Source organism: Pan troglodytes, chromosome 4, assembly GCF_028858775.2.
Source record: "Pan troglodytes isolate AG18354 chromosome 4, NHGRI_mPanTro3-v2.0_pri, whole genome shotgun sequence".
NCBI classification, from domain to species: domain Eukaryota; kingdom Metazoa; phylum Chordata; class Mammalia; order Primates; family Hominidae; genus Pan; species Pan troglodytes.
In genome coordinates this window covers 135530777-135558574 of record NC_072402.2, presented here as the reverse complement: position 1 = coordinate 135558574, position 27798 = coordinate 135530777, and the positions used below count along the sequence as shown (strand labels likewise).

The following is a 27798-nucleotide window of genomic DNA, read 5'->3' as shown; positions in this document are numbered from 1 at the left end:
GAGGCCTCTCATTTTTTTTTTTTTAAAGTATAGAATTCTTTATTGTTATTTCTTAGTGCAGCAAGAGATAATAATGATAGATATTATTTATTAAGTGCTTAGTGCCAGGCACTGTGATGAGAGCTCTAACATGCAGCATCCAGTTTAACCCACCAGCAGTCCTAAAAATTAGCTACTATTTTCATCACCTTTTACTAAGGAAACTGAAGCTTAAAAAGATTAAGTAACTTTCCCATGTCACATAGCTAATGAGTGGATACGGTGGAAAGTGTAATTAATATTGGAATGCATTTTATGTTTCATAATTTATGGAGAAAACTGAGGCCTAGAGAGAAGTGATTAGTCCATAGGCATGGAGGAAAATGATGTTAGAGCCAGCTTTAGAACCCATATCTCAATTTTATGACTCTTTAAATTTTTAAAACTTATTTATAACAGAACATTTCAAATATATGTATATCTATATGTCTATATATATCACCTAGTTCCTACAATTATGTATTCATGATCAATCTTATTTCATCTGTACCCCTACTGTCTTGCCCCCTACCATATTATTTTGAAGCAAATAGCAAAATATTTTGTCTATAATATAATCAAAATATTTCTCTAAGAGATGATTTTTGTGAAAAATATAATACCATAATCACACCTAAAAATTAGTAATAACTCCTAAATACCATCAATGATCTAGTCTGCGTTCAGATTTCCAGTTGTCTCCTAAATGTCACAGTTTTTTCTTGCAGTTGGCTTGCTTGAATCAGGATCCAAATAAGGTTCACACATTACAATAGATGTATCTTCTAGTCTCTTTCAATCTATAGCTTTCCCTCCAGCATTTTTATATTCTTGTGATTGTTGAAAAAACTAGTTGTTTGTCCTGTAGAGTTTCCTGCAGTTTTGATTTTGTTGATTGTATCCCTGTGGTGTAGTTTAAGATGTTCTTCTCTTCTGTCTTCTGTATTTCCTATAAATTGATTGTTGGATCTAGAGGCTTGATCAGATTCAGGTTTGATTTTTTATTTTGAAAGACAACTTCACAGGTGATGCTGGGTTGTGTTTCTCTATCAGGAGGCACAAAGTGTCTGGTTATCTCTTCTTTTTGTGATTTTATAATAGCAATCATTGATTATTATTATTATTTTTTGAAATAGGGTCTCACTTTTTTGCTGGAGTGCAGTGGCATGATCTTGGCTCACCTGCAACCTCCGCCTCCTAGGTTTAAGCGATTCTCCTGCCTCAACCTCCCAAGTAGCTGTGATTATAGGAGCGCGCCACCATGCCTGTCTGATTTTTGTATTTTTAGTAGAGATGGGGTTTCACCATGTTGGCCAGGCTGGTCTTGAACTCCTGACCTCAAGTGATCCACCCACTTTGGCTTCCCAAAGTGCTAGGATTACAGGCATGAGCCACCGTTCCTGGCCTAGCAATCATTGTTTTTTAATGCCTAGGTACAGTAATTTATTAGAGATTCCAAGGCCTTCCATTTACTGCCGTGATGGAATATCAGGAATAGAATTTACCCTTTCAACTTAACTAAAAAACCCAACAAGATATATGAAACAATGGTTTTCAGACATTGGACAATAGGCATAATAGGACTGTGATTCTTGAAGAAAGAGAAGTAATGTCTGGCATCCGGTGAAAAATTACTGGACGTGCAAAGAAATGGGATAATATAACCCATAACATAGATAAAATTTAATTAATAGAAACAGAAATGACACATATATAAAATTAGGAGACAAGGATATTAAAAAGCTATGATAAAAATGCTTTACATGTTCAAGAAGTAGAGGAAAACACAAGCATAACAAGGAGAGAAATGCAAGATATAAGAAAAACACCCAAGTCAAATTTCTAGAGATGAAAAATACAATATTTGAAATGAGAAGTACATTGGATAGGATTAACAGCAGACTAGACACAGTAGAATAAAAAATTAGTACATTTGAAGGCATAATAATAGGAAGTACTCAAAGCACAGAGAAAAAAGATGAAAAAAATGAACAGGGCATCAGTGAGCTGTGGAACAATATCAGATGATCTAATATACATGTAACTCCAGTTGGAGAAGGGCAGGGATACCAGAAAAGTATTTGAAGAAATAATGGCTGAGAAATTTTCAGGTGCCCTAGCAGGACCTGGAGACCTCTTTTTCTGTTGTAATGAAAGACAGGATTGCTTCTCTGTAGATAAAGAGAACAGTTTCATGATGAGCAGGCAGAAAGCTATAATCAATAAACTAACCCTTTTAGACTACATAGTGAATTTCTGTGTTACATGTGTGTTGCTTTCCCCTTAGGACCATCTGGAAAATTTGTGATACTGGTCTTTTTATTTTACTTTTTTGTCTATCCTTGAATCTCTTATTTACTCTTAAAGTGATTCCCTTCCCTCACCATCATACCACCAAGTGCCCCTGGCTAACCTAAGGAAGCCCTGTACCTGTTTCCTGAGCTGCTTGCCTGGGCTCCAGGGTCCTTTCATTCATCCATGCATCCACTTCCAACTTTCCCTAATGAAATTTTGACTCACTTTGGTCCTGCCTGTCAGCTCATCTTAAAGGCTAATCCTTGATAATTAATTCTAGAGATTTCTGATGGGTTAATGTATAACACTAACAGGTTAACATTCATATTTAAAAGGCCATCCAGAGATTTGCTTTAATTCCTATTTATTTAAGGCCTAGCTCAAATACAATCTTATTTATTCAACAATCACTTCTCTAGTGGTACCGTGAGTCACATACTGTGCTAGATGAATAAGACCTAGCTCTTGCTCTCTGGAGCCTCACATTCCTGAAAGACAGACTTACAAACAAATACAAGTTGTTATCATATAAATACAGTAAAGGAGGTGTGAACAAAGGTTCTGAGCACTCAGTGGGGGAACAGTTAGCAGGTCCTAGAGCACTCAAGAAGAAAGACTTTTGTAAGGTGCCTGTTGGAGAAACGGGAGTGGAACAGTCTGACAATGTAAAGAGAATATTGGGCAAAGAAAACATCATCAGAGACACAGAGATAATGAAAAATGTCAATTGCTATTTGCTAAGTCTTTCCTATGGTTCATGCACAAAGCTTTGCATACATTCTCTCACTTGACTCTCACAAACACCTTTTTAAATAGCTGTCTTTATAATACGTACTTTACAGATCTGGAAACTGAGGCTTGGGGGGACGTTCTGAAAGTTACTCAAGGTTGTCTAATATGGCAGAAGTAGGATTGGAACCAAGATCTATCTGATTGCAAAACATATATTCTTAATCCTTAACTTACTAAAGAAAACTTGTGTTCAGAATGTGGTAGGGTGAGGGCAAGGTAGTAGTAGGAGAGAAGGCAGGGAAGGTTTGTAAAGGCCAGACTTCTGAAGGGTTTTATATGTTATACATCCATGAAATAGCTTTTTTAAAATCCATTTTTGTCCCCTAACTCCCAAGCCAGAAGGAATCTTATTTTTCCCTCTTGACCCCCAAGCACTTAATGTTTATATCTCACATCCATTTATAACTTTTGTTTTTTTCCCATTTCCCCATTTACCATTAGGCAACACAGTTTTAATCAAAGGAATTATTTCTTTTTTGAAAAATTGTATAAACCAGGCATGGTGACGTGTGCCTGTAGTTCCACCCACTCAGGAGGTAGAGGTGGGAGGATCACTTGAGCCCAGGAGTTCGAGGCTGCAGTGAGCTATTATTGTGCCACTGCACTCCAGCCCGGGTGAACAGAGTGAGACTATGTCTCTTAAAAAAGATAATAAAAGAAAAAAAATAAAATTTATATATATTTAAATTATACAACTTGATTTGATATACATATTGTGAAATAATCACCACAATCAAGGTAATTAACATATCCATCATAGTTACCTTTTGTGTGTGTGTGAGAATACCTTTTGTGTGAGAATACTTAGGATCAACAACAAATTTTAAGTATATAGTGTAACATTGTTACTAATAGTCACCATGCCATACATTAACTCTCCAGAACTTATTCATCTTGCATAACTGAAACTTTCTGCCTTTTGACCAACATCTTTTCATATCCTCCTTCCTTCAGCCCGTGGTGAATTCTATGAATTTAACTATATTAGATTCCACATGTAAGTGACATCATAGAGTATTTATCTTTCTATGTTTGGCCTATTTCACTTAGCATAATGTTCTCCAGGTTCATTCATATTGTCACAAATGGCAGGATTTTATTCTTTTTAAAGGCTGAATAATATTCCATTGTACACGTATACCACATTTTCTTTATGCATTCATCTGTCAATGGACATGTAAGTCGTTTCCATATCTTGGTCCTTGTGAATAATGCTGCAGTGAACACAGGAATGCAGGTATCTCTTCAAGATCCTGATTCCACAAAGGAATTATTTCTTATTCGTCATCTTTATCCCGTACAATACTCCACTCATTTAGTGAATGCTCTACTCACAAGGAAGGAAGGAAGGAGGGAGGGAGGGAGAGAGGGAAGGAGACCTGTGGTTGTAGAAAGTTTAGGCACCTGGGCTTTGCATTTCTTTTATTTATTTATTTTTGAGACAGGGTCTCACTGTTGCCCAGGCCGAGTGCAATGGTGAGATCACAGCTCACTACATCCTTGACCTACTGGGCTCAAGTGATCCTCCCCACTCTCAGCCTCCCCTGTAGCTGGAACTACAGATGTATGCCACCACACCTGGCTAATTATCTCTATTTTGTAGAAACGGAATCTCACTCTGTGGCCCAGGCTGGTCTTGAACTCTTGACTCAAGCAATCCTTCCACCTCGGCCTCCCAAAGTGCTAGGATTACAGGTGTGAGCCACTGTGCCCAGCTGCAATTCTTTAAGAAGTTGTGGTTGCCTTGGAGAAATTGGAAACTCTCAGATTCTTAGGCCATCCCTATATGCTAGTTGGTAAGTCATAACTCCAGCATTGCCTCCTGGGTTTCAGTGTGCATGACATCAATATGGGACAAGCCAACTGAGCTTTCTGCCAAAACTTACAGGAAAATCTGGGCTGAGCCACAAATATTATGAGCTCTAACCCAGGGACATAGCAGCTCTCCCTGCAGTTTTTGCTGATTTCTAGATGTTGTGGCTCCCTTGCCTGGGATCTGTTTGGTGTTTAGCACTTAGCCATAAATCAGTCTTGTGTCCTATGGGTAGGCTGGGGCTGGAAAGTAGAGGGAGGGAGAGCAGCTGGAGATACCTAGAGATGTTAACTGAGAATGTGCAAACCAAGAAGGAAGACGGGAACCCAGGCTATCTGCATACCTTTTTCTATGGATAGGTTGACTGCGTAGACCTTTTTCCAAGCAGCCTGGTTGTGGCCTCTGGCCAGTCAGTTGTGTCTGCAGAAGAAATTGAGCCTTTTCTCTTCTTAAGCCTCCTTCCCTCAAATTCCTAGACCTGGATCGTATCTAAACCTCAGTTTTACCCTTTTCCCTATACAGCAGATAATGAATCACCTGATTTAGAATCAAGGGATGTGGGTTCAGGTACGGTCAGCTACTCACTGTTTGACCTTAGGCAAGTCACATAGTCTCTCTGAGCTTTGGCTTTTTCAACAGAGTTGGAGTTATGCCTCCAGTCCTGACACCCTGCTCCCTCTGCTCCCTCCGCCCCCCGCCCCCGCCTTCCCCTTCCCCATCCCCATCCTATAGTTGTTGGAAGAATGAAATGAGATAATAGGGTTGAAAGTGTTTTGTGAATGGTCAAGCTCTGTGCAGTTAATTGGAAGGGAGGAGGAGGAGGATGTGGTTTCCTGAGGGGCATTTGGGTTGTATGACCCTATTGAGTAAGCCCTTCTTTTTGTGCTGCCTAAAGTGCCACAAGGTGGCAGCAGGATCCTATCTTCCCTCGTCTTTAGTGGAGGATAAAGCCGGGAGAAGATAGGAAAGGCCTTTGGATGCTGCTTTGCTCTATCCTACAAAGGTGAAGAGGATTTATTTCTTTACCATTGTCTACATTTCTCACTCCACCAAATCCCCCTGGTTAATATTAAATAATTCCTCAAAGGACCCTCCCCGCCCCACTTTTTTTTTTTGAGACGGAGTCTCATTCTGTCGCCCAGGCTGGAGTCCAGTGGCGCGATCTCGGCTCACTGTAAACTCCGCCTCCCGGGTTCACGCCATTCTCCTGTCTCAGCCTCCCGAGTAGCTGGGACTACAGGCGCCCACCACCACACCCGGCTAATTTTTTGTATTTTTAGTAGAGATGGGGTTTCACCATGTTAGCCAGGATGGTCTCGATCTCCTGACCTTGTGATCTGCCTGCCTCGGCCTCCCCAAGTGCTGGGATTACAGGCGTGAGCCACCGCGCCCGGCCAGGAGCCCCATTTTTAAACTAGAATCTCAGGACACTTTCTCCACTTTTGAAGAGGCACAAAGAAGGGAGATAATTTGTCCAATATTAAATAATTAGTTCATTCGAGAAATAAGACTTCAGTTTAGGTTTCTTCCTATGAGTGCAGTCCTTTTGAAAATGTGAGTATTTTCAAGATGTTTTGGGAGGCTTGAAGCGGCTTTGTTTCTTTCAGTGGAGGGGATTTTGAGGGCCTTCTGAGACAGAGGGAAATAGGAAACCTGTCTGTAGCATTCATTTGAAAATCTTTTGAAGTGTTGCCTTGATTAAGAAACTGATTAGGGCACCTTATTAGGAACCACCAAGTATCTGAAAGGCAAGCCTTAGAAACTCTTAGATATGTATGCTAGATGGAGTGCGACAGACACCTCGGGAGAGAGGATCCTTGGTGCATTGTTTTAAGGGTTGCATTTCAGAATATGGAGTTTTGCATCAGACTTGCCTTCCTGTTTATATTCTCCTCAGAGGCAAATGTTCAAACGAGACTATTCTCAGTACACTCTGGCTTATGGCAAAGGAAGGTGAGAATGAGGGAAGCCAACCTTAACCATTTGCTATTGATAATCCACATAAGGTGGCAGAGTAACAGAAATAAAAGCATATGGACTTGAGAGTCCAACAGATGCTGGTTCAAAGCCTGCCCCAGTTACTTGCTTTTACAGGCAATTTTCATAGGTTCCAGTTTTCTTATAAAATGGGAGTAATAAGACCTACCTTGTTAGCTATGTAACCTTTGACAAGCTATTTAGCCTCTGTGTAACTCAATTATGTCTGTATAATGAAGGTAATAATTAAATGGAAGTCCTACTTCATAGGATTTTATAATGATTAATAGGTTGTTTCCTAGAACTATGCATGACATATAATAAGCACTTGGTAAACATTAGCTGTTGTTTTTGGTATTATTATCATCACCATAGAGGGTTGTTATGAGGATTAAATGAGACAGTGTATGTAAAGGTTTTAAAAACAGCAGACACTCAATAAAGTGGTATTTATATGTAACTAATAACCACAGTGATGTAAATAGTATTCACCATAAACGAGCCTGCTTATGATGTAAGTACGGGAGTATTATTTTGTCTTTTGTTTTATGTTTATTCTTACTCCATTATTTGAAGATATTCTTGGCTTTTTAAAATACGGATCTATCTTTTTTTTTGTAATCTAAAGGCAATAATAATGGTTAACATTTATTGACCCCTTTCCATATGCCAGACCGTGTGCTTTATGTATATTGTCTTAGGAGAATTTAGTAACTTGTTTAAGTCCATTCATCTACCAAATGATAGAACTGGGATTTGAACCCAGACAGTGTGATTCTAGAGGCTGTTTTCTTTTATACTATCCTGCCTACTTAACAAAACGTTTGGACTAAGAGGATCCCATATTTTAGCAATAGAATTATGTCTTGTGGCTGAAATATATTTAATAATTAATCATAAAATTTATAATACATATGAGGCATAATAAAAATGTTCATTACCAGTGATCTGGCAGATCCACTTTTGGATATCTAACCTCAGGAAATAATCCAAAATACAGTCACAGTTTTATGGATAAAGGTGTTCATCACAGTGTTATTTATATTATAATTTGGAAAAGTTTTAAGGCACTCTAAACATCTGACCAAGGAATGGTTAGTAAAACATGGTATATCTACTTGATGAATTTTTATGGAGGTCTTAGTAATTGTAAACGGTGATGCTGTTTAGAACTTTGTAAGAAAACATACTGTATGTATGTGAAGTCATGAGAAGATAAGTAATAGATATTTTCTTTTTCTTTCTTGTATATTAATCTTTTATTTCCTCATTCCAGCAAGATGAATAGGACAAAGGGATTCTCAGTCCTTTTATGTATTAGGAGTTGGGAAATTTGAGTAATTTTTAAAGGTTGAATCTTCTCTCACCAATAGGAAGTCTCAGGGAATCTTTTCTTTACTCAGCAAGTAGATTTGGCCCCTTGGTGGACACTTAGAAAGAGTCAAAAGATATAAAGTCCTGAATCTTCTGGTGAGATGCTCACAGTTTTGTTAGCAACAAGTTTGTAGCCAGGAAGCAGAGTGGTATATGTAGAATTAGAGAAAGGCTGGGCAACAGGAATAGACTTTGTATACATGCACTGAGGGGACCCAAGGACTGGAGGGACAGTGTGGCAGAGCTGAGACACAGAGGGTTTAAGTGGCATGCTTAGGGCAGCACAGTGAGACCGTGGAAGAGTTGGGATGAGAGTCCCTGGACTCCCGGCTTCCAGAGACATTGATAGTCCCCATCCCCCCAACACCAGAGGCAGTTTTGTTATAGCTCTAAATGTATGAGTAAGTGGATGCTCCTCGTGGCCTCTCAGAAGGATGCTTAAGCATATGAGCTGTTTCCCACTAGTTGCTTATAGAAGAATTGAGGAACCTTCACATAATACCATAGGTCAAGTTTCCACTGAGTTATTGACTTAGAAGCTATATCTCAGACTCATTCCACGAAGCTAGAAGCCCAGCATTTTCATTAGGCTCTAAAATCAGATTTAACATCTGCTACTGAAAGCTCCTGGCTGAAGCTCTTCCAGGAACAACTCGGAAATCCTGGTTTCATACTTCTCTCAAGTCCCTTTAATCAGAGACAGAGGGCATTTTTTGAAGCCATATGGGTGAGGAGGGGCTTTATCTGAAAATGTCCATGAAATGCTCCAAGGTTATGGCAGGCATGATTAGCTTATATATGTCTTTCTAAGAGTCCATGAGGTGAATGTTGAAGTTCCTCATCAGTTTGGGAAGGCTGAAAGCCTGTTTATTCTGTGTAATAAGATGAATGCATGCCATCTGGATACCCATTCCTCTGGAAGATCCTCACCTAAAGAGACTGGCTTAATTGTATGGTAGATAGCAGACAGAACTGTTGGTCAAGGCCAGTCAGGGATGCTGGACTTCAGCTACAGCTTTGCAAATTTACCAATCTGTGTAGTCTTTCTCAGTGATCATGTACCTAGCTCCTTGGTTTCTTGGAGAAGCTAGGGAATTAGATTCTGATGAAAAGGCATAGTCCTACTCTGCCTCTTTCTAAATACCTAACCATGTTGTAATTGTCTGGATTACTGACATTGCCCCCTCAGAAAGTGCATTCGTCAAGAGCAGGGATCCAATCTTACTGTTCTCTTTATCCCCAGTGTCAGGCAGATAACTTGGCGGGTACTCAGTAAATGATAGTTGAACAATGAATGAAAGAGGATGGAATCTGAAGCTAGACAGATCAGAATTTACCACTGTGTGACCTCAGGCAACTTGCTTAATTAACAGTTTTAAAATTTGTAAATTGGAATAACATTACTTACAAGAGTGTTTTTAGGATTAAGTTAATGAATGGAGGGGCCTGATAAGTGATGTTCCTTTGGATTCTGATTCAGTAACATAACAAAGATTGGAACATAGAATCACAGAATTACAAAGCAACTAAGAGAAAACTAGCCTAATTTCTGCCTGGCTAAGTCCTAATCCTTTGGATCTCAGTTTAAAAATTATTTCTTCCAAGAAGTTTTTCTTATCTACTTCCTGTCTCCATTGTCCCCTGAGTAGGTTAATTCCTCCTTCATCATGTTATATTTTCTCTGTTACAGCACTTGTCACAGTTCTTTTTTTTTTTTTTTTGAGACGGAGTTTCACTTGTTACCCAGGCTGGAGTGCAATGGTGTGATCTCAGCTTACCACAACCTCTGCCTCCTGGGTTCAAGTGATTCTCCTGCCTCAGCCTCCAGAGTAGCTGGGATTACAGGTGGCCACTGCCACGCCCAGCTAATTTTTTTTTTTTTTTGTATTTTTAGTAGAGATGGGGTTTTACCATGTTGGCCAGGCTGGTCTTGAACTCCTGACCTCAGGTGATCTGCCTGCCTCAGCCTCCCAAACTGCTGGGATTACAGGCATGAACCACCACGGCTGGCCTTATCACAGTTCTTTTAAAGTATTATCTCTGTTAGACTGTAAACTCCATGAGGGCAGGGATTATATCAGTCTTGCTCACTATAGTATTTAAGCACATAGTAGACATTTATTAAATATTTATTGATTGAATGAAGCAGGGGCTTAGGAAGGATAGGTAATTTGCCCAAAGCACAAGCTAGACTCCACATCTCTTGACTTCTTGCAGCACAACTGCCTCATGGACAGGCACTTTGGATTCTCAGGTTTTTAAAAAAAGTTTTTGTCTTTTTCTCCTTCATTAAGAAAAACTGTATAAGCATTATATGTTCTTAGTAGAATATTTGGGAAATACAGTTAAGCAAAGAGACAAAAAGAAAGAAAGAAAGAGGGAAGGAGTTTAGAAGGCACGGTGCAAATTTTTTTTTTTTTTTGAGACGGTGTTTGCTCTTGTTGCCCAGGCTGGAGTGCAATGGCACAATCTTGGCTCACTGCAACCTCAGCCTCCTGGGTTCAAGCAATTCTCCTGCCTCAGCCTCCCGAGTAGCTGAGATTACAGGTGCCTACCACCACACCTGACTAATTTTTTTGTATTTTTAGTAGAGATGGGGTTTTGCCATGTTGGCCAGGCTGGTCTCAAACTCTTGACCTCAGGTGATCCACCTGCCTCGGCCTCCCAAAGTGCTGGGATTACAGACATGAGCCACTGTGCCTCGCCATGATGCAAAGATATTAAGAAAATCTTAAAGCTAGTGAATAAAAGCCACATTATCTTAAAAGGAATGAAAAAAATAAGACAGTTGGTTTCCCAACTGAAATTATGGAAGACAATGGAATAACACCTTTCAAATAATGAAATAAATAACTGCCAATCTGTAATTCTGTATCTGGTGAAAATATTCTTTAAGGGTCAAAGTTAAAATAAAAAACACACACTTATTTTTAGACAAAGAAGTTGCTTGTTTACCCCTACTAGACAATGAGATAAGAATAATAAATAAAAAGTTATATGTATAGGAAAGGAATATAAAGTTGTCATTATTCAAAAACAAGGCCGAGCACAGCGGCTCACACCTGTAATCCCAGCACTTTGGGAGGCCGAGGTGGACAGATCACTTGAGCCCAGGAGTTTGAGACCAGCCTGGGCAACATGGTGAAACCTCATTTCTACAAAAATTCAAAAATTAGCTGGGCATGGTGGCACACATTTGTAGTCCCAGCTACTCCAGATGCTGAGGTGGAAGGATCACCAGAGCCCAGGAAGGTTGAGGCTTCAGTGAGCTGTGATTGCACCACTGCACTCCAGCCTGGGTGACAGAGTGAGACCGTGTGTCAAAAAAAAAAACAAAAAACAACCCAGCATGATTATGTCCACAGATAATTCAAAAGAAGCTACAGGTGAATCATTAGAATTAGTAAATGAATTTAGCAAGAGCTCAGAATACAAGTCAACGTAAAAATTCCTGGTATTTTAATATACCATCAACAAATAATTAGAAAAGAAATAGTATTGATGAAGTTTTACCTTAAAAAAAAAAAGGCAGCAAGATGGAACAAGTAGGAAAGAAATAAAGACACATTACCCAAAAGTCTTGTCACATCACCTGGGAATAAACACTATTAATGTTATGGGATACTTTCTTTCAGACATTTTCCTGAGTGTTATGCACACATGCATGCGTGTGCACACACACATAAATTAAAATATTTGTCTTTGTTGTTAAGTTGAGAAATGTCATAGAAAATAGGAAGGGTTGATAACTGGAATTATTAGGAAACCAGGTTATCTAGTGACAGTGTCCAGAAGAAAGGGACACTGCTGCTGTGGAAAAGCAGAAAGCATCTTTGGAGACCCCAGGATGTAGAAAATGGCCTCCAAATCAATAACTCAATAGCTTTTACTTTTAGGCTGTATGTTGCCTTATTAGAGAAGGATTTGGCTCACTGAAAAAGATAAAGTTCTGCCCTGCATTGGCCTTTAAGAGAGAATCTGGTTCCTCTAGTAGAATCATAATGGGGCCTGCTCTCCTGGAGGCTGGTTGCCCTGGAAGGCCTTTCGTTTCTAAAAGCTGTTCCAAGAACCTGTCAAGGCAATTAATTAAAAGTTAATAGAGCATTTTCTTCGAGTCCCAGGACTTTCTCAGCTCTCTTATTGGCACAGCTCTTCTTGGCAAATGACATTTGAGCTATAAAAGTTCACCTTGCCCTTGAGCTCCTTGTGACCAATGTGTGTTTTTATTTGTCTTCCTGCCAGTGCAGGTATCCTGAGCTCTTATATTTCAGATGGAAATTTAGCTTTCTGCTTCTTCAGATGCTAAATCTAGAGGATATAGTCCTCATTTACTGTTCAGATCCACACACCACTTTCAAGCAAAGATTTGTCATCCCAGATGTTATTCTACACCTACAGTTTACAAATATCTGTTGAGTTCCCCTACTTTGTGTCAGATGCCATACTTGGCACTGGAGCTACTACAGTGAATAAGGTACAAGCCCGGCCTTTGAGGAATGCGTGTTCCTTGAAGGCACACATGTAAACAGGTCTTCCTGGTACTGCATGGTAGGTATACACAGGGTGTGGGAGCAGTGACTAGGGGATCCTAATAGCCCTGGGGAATTAGAGAGTGTTGTTGAGAAATGTTTAAGTGGAATCTTCAAGACTCAGAATTTCATGACTTACAGACAGTACTATAATCCCTGTGTAATTAGGATTATGTCTTTATGTTCTCATTGGATAATTAATAGAACATAGGTTTGAAAACATTCTGGCATTTATTAAGTAAATAATTACTGCCTGACTTGTTTTTTTTTTTTTTTTTAGAGGCAGGGTCTTGCTCTGTTGCCCAGGCTGGAGTGCAGTGGCATGATCATAGCTCACTGTAATCTCGAACTCCTGGGCTTAAGTGATCCTCCTGCCTCAGCCTCCTGGTTAGCTAGGTGCATGCCACCATGCCCGGCTAATTTTTAAATTGTTTTTGTGGAGATAGGGTCTTGCTGTGTTGTCCAGGCTGATCTCAAACTCCTGGTTCAAGGGATCCTCCTGCCTTGGCCTCCCAGAGTGCTGGGATTACAGGTGTGAGCCACTGTGCCTGGCCCTAACTTGGTTTTTAAAGAAGTAACTTTCAAGATCTATATGTATTAAATTCTTTTTCCATGCCTAGGACAGGTCTTTGAAAGTTCAGTCTAGCTGAGAACAGGTTTATCTACCTAAAATAGAGAATAGCAGGAAACAGTCAATGACCAGATACAACAGATATACTTCTGTCACTAACATCACACATCTTTTCATTCCCTCAGGGGAAACACTATCCCAGCCTCAACAAGGAGCTTGATTTGGGCACAGAAACAGGAGAAAGAGACCTGCCTTGCCTCCCTTATCCAACAGGAAGCATTCGTCGTCTTCTGTCTTCAATTTATTGCATGATCACATTTATTGCATGGGTGGCTTCAGGAAGGATTTTAGGGATTCCTGGAAATAATCAGTCTTGAAATACTCCCCTCTTCTTCCTTCATCTAGGATGCTTCCTCTTCTCTCAATATATTCTCACTTATGGGTATAAAGGTAAGTTGAGTCCTCCTTTGATATTAACTCTGCCTTCAGTTACCCTTAACTTTCCTTCAGTCAGCTTTCAACCTAGCCTGAAGAGAAGCCTTTGGAACCCCTGTGTACATGTTGATGGGAATGTAAATTAGTACAGCCATTATGGAAAACAGTATGGAGGTTCCTCAAAAAATTAAAATTAGAACTACCATATGCTCCAGCAATACCATTCGTGGGTATATATCCAAAGGAATTGAAATCAGCATATCAGGGAGATATCTGTACTCTCATGTACGTTGCAGCATTATTCATAATAGCCAAGATATGGAATCAACCTAAATGTCCATCAATGGATGAATGGATAATGAAAAAATGTGACACACATACAGACACATACACAGATATATATACAATGGTATACTATTTGGCTTTTAAAAAGAAGGAAATCCTGTCATTTGCAACAGTATAGATGAACCTGGAGGACATTATGCTAAGTGAAATAAGCCGGGCACAGAAAGACAAATACTACATGATCTTAGTTTTATGTGGAATCTTAAAAAGTCGAACTCATAGAAACAGAGAGTAGAATGGTGGTTACCAGGAGCTGAGGGGTGGTTGTGGAACTGGGGAGATACTGGTCAAAGTTTCCAAATTTCAGACAGAAGAAATGAGTACAAGAGATCTATTGTCTATCATGGTGACTGCAGTTAATAGCAATGTATTGGATTCTTGAAAATTGCTAAGAGAGTAGATCTTAAATGTTCTCACAACAGAAAGTGATAAGTATGTGAGATGATGGATATGTTAATTAGCTTGATTTAACCATTTCATAACATTATCCATGTATCAAAACACATTGTTCACTGTAAATATATATAATTTTTGTCAACTATACTGTAATTTAAAAAAGTAAATTAAAAAAAGAAGGAAAGACTTCAAAACCAACACATTGAATTACTCCCCTGGTATATTGTAAATGCTTTAAAGCCTCAGCTTGGTTGTAAATTCTTTAAAGCTGTGTCTTGTACTTTTTCTATACCAAATGCAGAGCTAAGTATATAGTAAGGGCTTAATATATTTTTCTTGATTTATTATTCTACAAAAAACAAAGCTTACAGGAAGAGAGATTGACTCTGTTTATTAGGCTGATGAACTGTGCTGTTCAGGCAGAGAGGAAACTTAGGGGACTTGTTGCAAGAATGTTTTAGCATTTTCTCATTCAGCTCTGGTTTACTGGACAGACATATTCAGGATAGTTTACTAATTCTTTTAGGGCATAAACACTTATTCATTCCACTAATAGTCTTCTTTTCTAGAAGCTTTTAAAGATATGAGAAATTATTCCCAATCCAAAATGATTTGAGGTTGGGGGATAGGAGGTTTTTGGAGTGCTGGCTAGAGGAACCTGTTTCCAGGACTATCTGGCAAACATGAAAGTCCAGTCTCCACCCAAAGGACTATAAATCATGCTGCTATAAAGACACATGCACACGTATGTTTATTGCGGCATTATTCACAATAGCAAAGACTTGGAACCGACCCAAATGTCCAACAATGATAGACTGGATTAAGAAAATGTGGCACATATACACCATGGAATACTATGCAGCCATAAAAAATGATGAGTTCATGTCCTTTGTAGGGACATGGATGAAATTGGAAATCATCATTCTCAGTAAACTATCGCAAGAACAAAAAACCAAACACCGCATATTCTCACTCATAGGTGGGAATTGAACAATGAGATCACATGGACACAGGAAGGGGAACATCATACTCTGGGGACTGCTGTGGGGTGGGGGGAGGGGGAAGGGATAGCACTGGGAGATATACCTAATGCTAGATGACGAGTTAGTGGGTGCAGCGCACCAGCATGGCACATGTATACATATGTAACTAACCTGCACAATTTGCACATGTACCCTAAAACTTAAAGTGTAATAATTAAAAAAAAAAAAAAAAGAAAGTCCAGTCTCCTAAAAGGCTCATCTGGCAACTGGAGAGAGGGAGGTGAGACCTTATTTCATATACCAGCTTGTTCAACGATAGACCAAATTGATATGAATTATCCACAAATACTGCAAAAATAGAGGAAATAAAGGCTGATTTTCTGAAGTCTTTCCATGTTTCCTCTCATATAAAAGACTTTTACCCACAATACTTGGTTTATGTTTCCATTATACCTTCTTCTCGAAGTAGCTACTTATAGACTTGTGTTTGCCTACCTGTCAGAATGTAAGCCCCTTAAAGGTGAAGGCATGCATTAAAAATACATTTAATTCACTACTTTTTTGAGGTAAAAATAAACACAAGAAAGACTATTATTGATAGTTATACCATTTGCTCAAGAAAAGTTGAAAAGAAAAAACAAAACATCTTTATGGAAGGAAATTGCTCTTATTAAGGAAAGAATGCCATACTATTTAGTCATATACAGGAGATCTCTTCTGCATATTCAGGGTGGAAGTCGGAATTAGAGGAGATTGGGTATATGTATGTGGGTGAGAGGAAGGAGGAATATTAGAATTTGATGCCCTTTCCTGCTTTTGGTGGTGTATTAGTTTGTTCTGAGTTGCTATAAAGGAATACCTGAAGCTGGGTAATTTTTAAAGAAAAGAGGTTTATTTGGCCCATGGTTCTACAGGCTGTATAGGCATAGCACCAGCATCTGCTCAGCTTCTGGTGAGGCCTCAAGAAGCTTACAGTCATAGTGGAAGGTGAAGGGGGAGCTGGCATATGACGTGGCAAGAGAGGAAGCAAGAGAGAGGAGGAGGTGCCAGACTCCTTAAACAACCAGTTCACCTGAACTAACAGAGCAAGAACTCACTCATCACCAAGGCAGTGGCACTAAGCCATTCATGAGGGATCTGCCCCCATGATCCAACACCTCCCATCAGGCCCCACCTTCAACACTGGGTATCACTTTCCAACATGAGATTTGGAGGAGACACACATCTAAACCACATCAAATTGTTTGATCAGAATCATTTTAGTAATGGCAACTAGCATCATATTTCTTTTCTTTTCTTTTTGTTTTTGAGATGGAATCTCTCTCTGTTGCCCAGGCTGGAGTTCAGTGGCATGATCTCCACTCACTGCAACCTCTGCCTCCTCAGTTCAAGAGATTCTTCTGCCTCAGCCTCCTGAGTAGTTGGGATTACAGGTGCTCACCACCATACCTGGCTAATTTTTGTATTTTTAGTAGAGATGGGGTTTCACCATTTTGGCCAGGCTGGTCTCGAACTCCTGACCTCAAGGGATCTGCCCACCTTGGCCTCCCAAAGTGCTGGGATTACAGGCGTGAGCCACCATGCCTGGCCTAGAATCAGTATTTCTTTACCAAGTAAGTAAAGTGACATTTACAGCTACTGCCATGAGATGGTTAGATTTTATTTCGTTTGTGTGTTCTGCAGTGCTTTTGTTGTTCATTTATTCCAAAATGATAAAACAGAGAATAGAAACCCTAAAGAGAATGAATAAAGAGAGAATAAGGGAAGGAGGGAAAGAGGAAGAGAGAAAGAGATTTTCAGGAGAGGAAAATGTGAAAGCTAATGTGCAAGAAAAAGCACAATAGAAAAATCACAGATGTTTCCAGAAACATTACTTTTTATTCAAAAGAAAATATAGTTACTTAAAAAATTTTTTTTTGAGACAGGGTCTCACTCTTTCATCCAGGTTGGAGTGCAGTGGTGTGATCATGATTCACTTGATCTCCCAGGCTCAGGTGATCCTTCCTCTCATCTAAGTAGCTGGGACTGCAGGTATGCATGACCACACCTGGCTAATTTTTTGTATTTTTAGTAGAGATGGAGTCTCACTGTGTTGTTCAGGCTGGTCTTCAACTCCTGGGCAAAAGTGATCCTCCACCTTGGCCTCCCAAAGGGCTGGGATTACAGGTGTAAGTTGCTGAGTCCAGCCTACAGTTACATTTTTAACATACAAATAAGCTGCAGTTCAACTTTGATAGATATAGGGGAGGTTTGTTCTAAGAAGTGGTAAAGCTGGTCACAATTTAATAAAAGTGACTTCAGTTAATAGCAATTTGAACAGTAGCTTAGTGTCTTTTGAGAACAGTCTAGTTGATTCCCCTGTGTAAGCAACTCTGTGGGGATGAGGGCTCTTTTAAAAATGTTTAAGCCACAAGATATATGAGAAGGTTTTAAAAATCTGGCGCTAATTATAAAAATGCTACTGACAAAGTCTCTGAGATCCAGTAATAGAGTCATAATGACCTCTTTTTAATATACATAAAGAATTAGGGATTAAAAGCCACTTTGTGAGGAAAGCTGTATCTACATTGGCCATTAATAAGTTTGTTAGAGCAATTTCTAGCATAATTGCTATGCTAAAGAATTTGTGGCCAGTTCTAATAGCGTTGTTAGTGAATAAAATGTACTGTTATCATAAACTGGAGATATGATTCAAGCATGGGAATTAATTGTAATTACAACACTTCGTTTAAATGTTAAGTTAAAACCAGCCCTTCAACTTTAGTCCAAACTTAGTTTGTTAATTAATTAATGAATTATAAGGGGGGATTTTCTGACTTGGCTAATTAATTGAATAGTTATATGATTGAAAGTTACAGTTTTCATATCTGAGAATAGACTTGCTTCAGTGCTAAGGAGGTATAGCAGTGTTTTTACTAGGCATATCATTAGTCATAACTTTTGTAGATATTCCATTGAATAAAAGTATCTGTGAACATTGTTCCCCAGCCATCACTGCTGTTTGCCTCTCTCTCTGCTTTCTCATTGTCATTCTTTGCCACAAATGATGGCGGGCAGGTTGTTTGAATTATTAGCGTTATTTTCTTAAGAGAAAAGGGGTGGTATGTGTGTTCGTGTATGTTGGAGGGTGTGTTGGATAGACATATGAGACAGGCAGTCTTAGCCTAAAGGAAAAGTGGATATAAAGTTGCTATTTTTGGTTCTGGTTTCTTCTTTCTGCATCTTGCCCTATTCCCACCATTACCTGTCCAGCTCCCATTCAAGAAGAGCTTCAGCATTATCAATTTTCATATACCTGTTGTTATACGACCCAATCTTAAAGACCTCTTGGAGTCTGTGTGCATAGTGGAGATGGCAATATTTTTATATCTTTCCTGAGGTGTGAAGCACCAGCAGTGGTGAATAAGCACTACCAGGTCCTTTTGGAAATTTTTGTTGAGAAAGCCATAAAAGAGAGGGTTTATACATGTGGAAACCATAGCAACCAAGTGGCAAACTACAAATACCAGGTCGTGGTGGCAGCTCATCAGCACCTCATGATACCAGTCAAAGATGACATTGAAGATATTCGAGGCAGCCAGCAGGCTCCAAAGGTCACCACGATGGAAATCAACATTGTGTTGATCCTCTTGTTCTCATTGAGCCGGCCCTCATTTTCCTTCTTCTTATCTACCTTTGCATTTCTCCTGCGGAGGCAGATAACAATCTTCAAGTAGCAGATGAGGATGAAGCCTAGAGGAACAAAATACTGCAGCAGAAAAGGGGAGGTGGTGAAGAGCAGCTGGTCCTTTTTGGAGGGCCAGTTCTCCACACAGGCCACCTGGTGGGTGTAGAGTCAGTGGGGAGAGAGAGGTTGCGGAAGGGCTCATCAGTGAGGTGGTAGGACAGGAAGAAGGGAATAGACAGCAGAAGGGAAAACAGCCAAATCAGTGTGATGCTCCAGTAGGCATGAGTCACACTGGGCTTCCAGCCACGGGGGTTCACAATTAGCTGATATCTTTCGACAGCAGTGAATACAAGTGAGAATATGGACACAGAGATTGAGACACTCTGCACATAGGATGTGAGTCTGCACATGGTATCCCCAAATATCCAGTGGTCCATCAGAGTGTAGATGATAGTAAAATGGATGCACATGACACACACCAAGGTATCAGAGAGGGAGAGATTGGCAATCAGTATGCTGGTGAAATTCTGAGCTTTTCTCTGCTTCTTATGGTGATGATGAGAGAGAGGTTTCCAAAAAGGCCCACAATTAAGACCACAGTATAGGCTATGAATAATAGGAGTAAAGCTGGAGAAGGGGGTTGACAGGACTCAAAGTAAAAAAATGCCGAGTTGTTGTTCTTTGTGCTGGTTGTATTAGATGCTGGGTGGTTTAGGGAAACTTCCATTGTGTCAGGATTGTAAGAAGAGATTTTCTAAGCTTATTTGTGTTGTGGGTGGATATTTTGGCCATTAGTTCTTGGAAGGCACCTTGTTCTGAGGCATCTGACGAGAAATTAGTAGGGTTTAATCTTCCCTGATCTGTGTCTGTATTTGATGGAAACATGTGAATGACTTGAGCGTGCTCTTGAGACCCTAAAAAATGAAACAGAACCCAGAATATCAATGCAAGTTCTTAATATGGATAATTCTCTAGCGGTAGCAAAGCCCCTGAGAGGACATAGAAGAAATATCCAGGGGATCTCTGTGTACCTTTACCCTCCTCTCAGCTCATCTCAGGTGCTTTCTTTGTCCCGCTAGTATAGTCTTTAGAGCTAGTGAGGCAAGGAATGTAACAGCATCTTGTTAACTATAGAAGCAGCCAAATGTGTTTCTATCCCTATCAAGTTCTGTTTTTTTTTTTTTTTTTTGAGATGGAGTCTCGCTCTGTCACCCAGGCTAGAGTGCAGTGGTGTGATCTTTGCTCACTGCAACCTCCACCTCCCAGGTTCAAGCGATTCTCCTGCCTTAGCCTCCGGAGGCAGGAGACAGGGACTGCAGGAGACTGGGACTACAGGTGTGTGCCACTATGCCCAGCTAATTTTTTGTATTTTTTGTATCTGTAGTAGAGACGGGGTTTCACCATGTTAGCCAGGATGGTCTCGATCTCCTGACCTCGTGATCTGCCCACCTCGGCCTCCCAAAGTGCTGGGATTACAGGCGTGAGCCACCATGCCCGGCCAACTTCTGTATTTTTTTAGGGTCACCTGAGTATGCACACACTTGCTTCAATGGACTATAAAAAGTCAGGAGGATAGGGATTGTGCTGTGGAGGCCTGAGTACTGTGTTTGAAGTTGGGTTCTGTTATGGTTTGTTTGAATGTTTGTGTTCCCTCCAAAATTCATGTTGAAACTTAATCCCCAATGCAACAGTATTAAGAGGTAGGGCTTTTAGGAGGTGACTAGGCCATGAGGGCTCTGCCCTCATGAATGGATTAGGGCCTCATAAAAGGGCTTTATAAGGGCAAACTCACTCCTTTTATAAGGAGACCCTAAGTGAGTTTGCCTCTTCTGTCCCTTCTGCTGTGCAAGTACACAGCAACAAGGTGCCATTCTGGAAGAGAAGAGCCCTTACCAGACACTGAACCTTTTCGTGCCTTGATCTTGGACTTCCTAGCCTCCAAAACTGTGAGAAATAAATTTCTATTGTTTATAACCTTGTGATATTTTGTCTGTGTTATTTTGTTAAAGCATCACACATGGACTAAGACAGGTTCCAGTTGGAGCATCACTTCTTGGTATTTGTCTGACTTTGTTGTAGGTCAGTTACCCTTCCTCCTCTGTTTTCTTATTTGTAAAATGGGGATAAATAATATCTATCTATCTGAGTAGTTGTGAAGATTAAGTGAGAACACACATCTAAATTTGTCCCTCAGCCCCAACATAGAGCACATAGTAGGTACTCAGTATATGTATGTTGAATAAAATTTGTCAGCTCTACTGCCCAGAGCCAGTCTACAGCCTTTAGTTTGGGGGCCAGAATTACAGAACATATCTGCTATGGAATAGCATATGCCTTCTCCTCTTTTCACTTCTTCCACTCTCTGGGATTGAAGCCATAGGCAGTTTTGGGGTACATTGCGGATTTTGGAGATCAAGGCAAGGAAGGCAGCCAGCGTCTAGTGAGCTATTACCCAGAATTAACTTCATTTAAAAAGCATTCCTCCAATTCTTCCTTCCTCCAGATCCTTTCTTCTTCTAACTTCTAGAGGAAAGGCAGGCTCTGGTTCTATGGCTCAGCATAGTTTAGGGTGGTTATATTCAGTAGAATTATTCATACCGGGATGTACAACAGGCTTGAAGGATTCCCTGCCATTCAAAGTGCTGGGATTTCTGGCCCAAAGAGAAAACATTGAAAGACAGCAAAGGCGGAGGTGGGGGGGTACTCCTCATCTTGGTTTATTCTTTAGTAGTTTGAAGAAAACAACATAAATAACATTGATAAAGGGAACTGAGCAATAGGAATGAAAGGGAATGCAATTTTGTTTGCTGTTTGAAATTATGATGGCCTCTTCTCACGTTCTCTCTGAGATCTAAGGCTTAGCAGTTTCTTACTGGAAAGAAATCACCTTAAGAATAGTTAGGTCTGTCATGGTTTCAACAATGGATAACACAATGAGGAACAGCATAAAAATACCACAGATGAACTGGGCGTGGTGGTGTACACCTGTAGTCCTAGCTACTCGGGAGGCCGAGGAGGGAGGATCCAAGGAACTGATCTGTGGCTTAGACGTGTTAAAAGAAAAACTTAAGCTGAATTAAATTTGAAGGAGTTTAATTGAGCAATGAACGATTTGTGAATCAGGCAGCCTCCAGAATTACAGCAGATTCAGAGAGACTCCAGGGATGCCTCGTGGTCAGAACAAATTTATAGATCAAAAAAAGGGAAGTGATGTCCAGAAATTGGAGGTGAGGTACAGAAACAGCTAGATTGATTACAGGTTGACGTTTACCTTCTTTGAACATAGTTTGAATGCTTAGCAGTCTATGAGTGGTTGAAGTATGGCCGCTGGGATTGGCTAAGACTCAGCTATTGTTACAGGTGCATACTCCTAGGTTAGGTTTTCAATGTTGTCTGCCTATTAAGCTAGGTTACAGTTCATCCACAGGGACTCAAATGTAGAAGTACAGAGTCGTTCTCAGGCTATATTTAGTTTGCTTTAACACGTGCTATGTGGTAATAAGAGAAATAGCAAAATTTATAAATAATGGTATTCAAAAGGAAAGTTAAAGGCCTGGATGACTCATGAGACCCAGAGTTCACAGATATTGGCTGAAGGAGAATTTCAAGTAAAATTTAAGCTCTCTATACAGTTGATAGATTAGAACTATACATGAGAGACAGAAAGCTTTGATTGCTAATTAGAGGCCTCCTACCAAGCAAGCCTCACTTAAAGGAGGATAGGAATGAAAGGAAATAGGCATTAACTGCATATGTAGTTGAGTAAACTAGAATGAGCACTAGGTTTTGTGTCAGGAGACATGTCCTGTTGTTTACTAGCTGTTTGATCTGGGGCAAGGCACTCTCCTCTTGGCCTCAATTTCTTTATCTGTCAAATGAAATAAAAAATAGCCTCCCTACTTCATACCTTGTTATAAAGGCCAATGAAATAATATATTTAAAACATTTTAAGAGGATTGAAAAACGACCTATCGGGTAGTATCCTTGTTACCTGGGTGATGAAATAATCCATACACCAAACTCCCATGACATGCAATTTACTTTTTTTTTTTTTTCTGAGACAGAGTCTTGCTCTGTCGCCAGGCTGGAGTGCAGTGGTGCAGTCTTGGCTCACTGCAACCTCTGCCTCCTGGGTTCAAGTGATTCCCCTGCCTCAGCCTCCTGCATAGCTGGGACTACAGGCACACACCACCACACCTGGCTAATTTTTTTTTGTATTTTAGTAGAGACAGGGGTTTCACCATGTTGGCCAGGATGGTCTCGATCTCCTGACCTCATGATCTGCCCACCTTGGACTCCCAAAGTGCTGGGAGTATAGCCGTGAGCCACCGTGCCCAACCAACATGCAAGTTACCTATATAACAAACCTGCACATGTGCCCCTGAACTTAAAAGTTTTTTAAAAATTAAAAAAAATTGTATAAACTGTTAAACACTGTTCAAACCCAAGTGCTCATTATTGTTGTTGTTATTCTTGTTGCATGTCTCAGACACTTGGACTGAACTGATCTAATCCTCATCCTCCAAAGAGCTATGAGTGCTTTCATATCTGCTATGCTATTTATTTCTCCATCACCAGTTGTGTTAGGGAGGAGTGGGATTGTTATAGTTCCATTTCATAGAGGAAAAAACCAAAGTACAGAAAAGTCCAAGGAGTTAGCTAAAACCAAACAAAACCAGAAAAGTCTTGTGTGTTTTTTCTTCCAAGCTCTTATTATCTACAAGAAAGAAAAGCTTCCTATGAATCCTGCAGGTTTTCTCTTTACAGATGTGAAAACTCATATAATTTTGCAGGATTCCTAGCAGATAAAGATGAGAATAAACATCGAGAGCTCTTGTGTTGCCTATTCTTGTCAATCTGGGCTGACTTCATAGTGAATGGGGATTACTCAAAATCCTGCAACAGCAGGCTTGAAACTGGGTGGCAATTCTTCTGCTCTCCTGTATTCTGATTAGTAGCAAAGTACAAATTAGCTCCCCAGTCTATAAATTCCTATCTCAGCTTGGAGCTCAGAAAAGCCTATAGATCTGAAGGGCCTCATCTTAGGAGGGAATCAAAGGAGAGTGCTGGAGTTACATTATCTAGTACCCTCTACACAATACAGAGAAGATTAAATAGGAAAATGGCCAAATATGGGCTTTAAATGGCAATGTGGGATTTATGTAACTGGTAACTATTAAGTTAAAATATTTAAATCCTGCCTATCTGGAAGCAAAATAATACTAAGCCTTGTTCATAAAAAAATTCTTGGGATTCATTTCTATTTTAGGAGAGTTCATCTTTGGCTTGTTTGGTTGGAATTGACCCATGGAAGTGAGATCTCAAATTATCAAGTGACATTTTACTAAAAAATATCAGTAGCATATGGCAGCAGTTAATCCTAAACCTTCAACTTGATTGTATCTAGCTCATGAGGCACCTGCCTTGAACTGATTCAGTTTATGCCTTTTAACATAAAAGTACAACATTATGTTAAATTTTTTGGGTAGTTTTGTGTTTAAAAGTTTCAAGATGAACAAAATAAGAGCATAATTCCACCAAAGTTTTTATGTACATGTTTATTTCTGCATCTGAATGTCATTTTGTTAGTGTGTATCTTTCTTCTGTCTCTTTATTCATAAAATTCTTTTTTTGAGGGGGAGAGAGCTGGGGGTAGAGTTTGTGTGTGTCTGCCTTTTGGTCTGTCTGTTTTTTTCCTTACCATTTACTCTCTTCCTCTCTTTCTGTCCATCTGTCTTATTCTTTACTCTTGTTTTCCCCCTTTCCCTTAATTGTCCATGGCATAGAAAAATTATATTTTACATTATTTGTTCTATTTCATTTGGGGCTATGGTGCTTTGATCTGAAAGACTATAAAGGTCCTCTAATATATTCCTTTCATTTGACAGATATTGCAGCATTGCAGTTAAATATTAGAAGAACAGGGACCAGAGCCCAAGTCTTCTGGCTTCCAGAGAGTTCTGTGTTCTTTCCACAATTTTCTATTGCCTCCTGTTTTATATTTCTTATATCAAGTTCTGTATTTCCTGTTCTTAATTTTAAAAGCAAAGAAGTAGAACATTTTCTATTCGTTCTATATGAACAAAATTCTGTTATGTAACTTCAGAGAGTTTGTGGCTTTGGGTAAAGTTTTGTACATCTCCCAACCCCCAAGTATATATGTAAGGAGCCCAAAATGGGGTAGGACCACACTGTGAGCATCTCCCATAGAATTCTCTCTCCTTTTTCTTAAATCTCTAAGAATACAGATTCTGTGATTGTGCTGATGCAGATAACGTCTCATAGTCTTCAGGGCTTAATGATTTTTAAAGTACTGCATTGTTCATTAATTAATTCATCAATAATTCATGTGCTGACAAGGCTTGCTATCTTACTTGATCTCTACAGCAGCCCTGTACTCTAGATAGGAATGATACTTTATTTCTGATTTACAAACATGGAAACTAAGATCCAGTGACTGACTCATGGTTGTGTAGTTAGCTGCAGAGCCAGGAACAGATGTCTACTTCCTAAATCGTATACAAAGCAATATTTCTAGTTTATTTGGTCATTTCATTTTTTAAAAGATCAGTCAAATAAATCATTTGTGTTCCATGAAAACAAATAGACTAGAATCTCTGTAAAGGTACATCTTAGAGCTTACCCTAAGAACAAAGTACTAAATTAAGTAACTGCACTAAGCATCAAGAAACAAATGCCTAATCTCTTACAGCATTATTAAAAAAGTATAATTGGCCTGGTTATTCAACATCATGCAAACCTCCTTAAGTTATTCAACTGTTCACCCATTCCAAAAATCAAATTTCATATCTATCTGTTGCAGAAGTGTGTGCTGTCTTTTAAGACTTGAGGATTACATTAGACCCAACCATTCTTTTATTACATGTACTTTGGTTTTCTCTGCTGAAAATGGTTTATATGTTTTCTTTCCTTGAATTTGTCCATTGCCTGAACCCATATAAAGTGGTAGTGGAAAATATATATGCTTCTCAAAGCTACTGTTTTAAAAACAAGCCAACACAGCTTGTCTGAATTGACTTTTATTTTCTTTGAAGGTTAATAACCGAACTTATCATTTTAGGAATGTGGGGGTTTTCAGTTCTTTAAAATAATAAAACATTGAGTGCATTAAGAAAGGAGATCTCAACTCTGCCAATGAAAATAAGTATACCAGATTTTTAAGATTATTTACTAAAAGATAAAGTAATTAAAACCCCATTGTGCCAATACTAGCTTTTGGTGGTTTCTTTTTATAATTTTCTTACAGTAGTGCATTCTGAAACTGTAGGGTTGTTTTTCAAATCATATATGTAAAAAGGCATCTAGTACAATTTAGCCTAAAAGCACTATATTTCCAATTTTTAATGATCTTCATTTACTTTTTAAAACTGGATTATTCTAACATGAAATACACATTGGATAAACACATTTGCAATATTTTTCTTAAGCATTTTAGAGGTTTGTTTCCCATTTTCTTACCTGTCGGAAATTTCTAGCTCTTTTGCTATTCTCATCTTCTGTTGTTTTCTTTCTTCATTTCCATTATTATAATTTTTTAAAGTTTATCTGTCAAGGATGACATGTTAGCCTTCTCTCAAAAAGTCATAACATCCCCCGTTCCTTCTTGGATTATTTATCCACCAGACAATCTGTAGCTTCACTTCAGACACTGATCCCTGGAGTTGGAATCATTGCACAGAGGATTGAGCTTTGGAATCCAGTGGGCACTGAAGGTCACTGAAGAGCCAGAAGGGAGGAGTCAGAAATCTCAGCAGCAGTGACATGAGGTGGAGCTGTTTAAAAGATATTTTCAAAATGTCACTTTCAGTCATCTTGTAGAGATGATAATAAGAGTGCATCTTGAAAATCTGTGGCATTTTCTGGCATATATATATGTGTGTATATATATATATATATATATATTTTTAAATTAGCATGGCCAAAATCAGACATTTAACTTAAATATTCCTGGAAAATTATTAGTAAACATTAATGGTTGTTCTTAGAGCATTTACTGTTAGTTAAGAGATGGACACATAGAGGGCAGCAGCACACACTGGGGCCTTTCAGAGGGTAGTGGGTAGGAGGAGGGACAGGATCAGGAAAAATAACTAATGGGTACTAGGCTTAATATCTGGGTGATGAAATAATCTGTACAACAAACGCCCATGACACCAGTTTACCTATGTAACAAACCTGCACTTGCACCCCTGAACTTAAAAGTTTAAAAAAAGAGATGGTGCTATTCCAGATTTTGCAGTAATTTATAAGATTAATGAAGATACTTTTGAAATTGAAATTAACGCCAAGTTTCTGAGCAAGTATGTATTATAAATATAAGATTTTTATCAACTACTTTGGAGCTGACAACAGCTGAGCTGCTTATAGACTATAGATGAAAGTGGGGACTAAAAAGCGCTTTTCCTGTATTTGAAAAATTATTACAAGAAGGGGCCTACTTCTCATTTATAAAAGACTCAAAAAGTAAGATTTATATTAAATATAAGAAATATTTCCTTATAGTGAGTGTTTGAAGACTTTAGAAAACAAGGTTGTAGAAGATTGAGTATGGTTGAAAATATTTGTGGCATGGTCTAGTGGAT

At 39.2% G+C, this 27798-nt stretch overlaps 2 protein-coding genes across 4 annotated transcripts in view; one reads left to right on the top strand and one right to left on the bottom strand.

The window, feature by feature from the left end:
• KLHL3 (kelch like family member 3) overlaps positions 1–27798 on the top strand; it is a 270492-nt gene that overhangs the window by 61274 nt on the left and 181420 nt on the right. The window contains exon 3 of one of the 3 annotated variants that reach the window (XM_063810710.1): positions 13555–13819. The exons of the other annotated variants lie outside the window; for them this stretch is intronic. The gene's annotated coding sequence lies outside the window, so the exon portion shown is untranslated. The remainder of the gene's footprint in view (positions 1–13554; positions 13820–27798) is intronic. 3 annotated transcript variants of the gene reach the window in all.
• Positions 18946–20024, bottom strand: LOC745902 (putative neuropeptide Y receptor type 6). Its single transcript, XM_063810719.1, is given in 3 exon segments — positions 18946–19362; positions 19365–19748; positions 19751–20024. Coding segments are annotated over 3 exon segments (864 nt in total). The 5' UTR covers positions 19923–20024; the 3' UTR covers positions 18946–19054.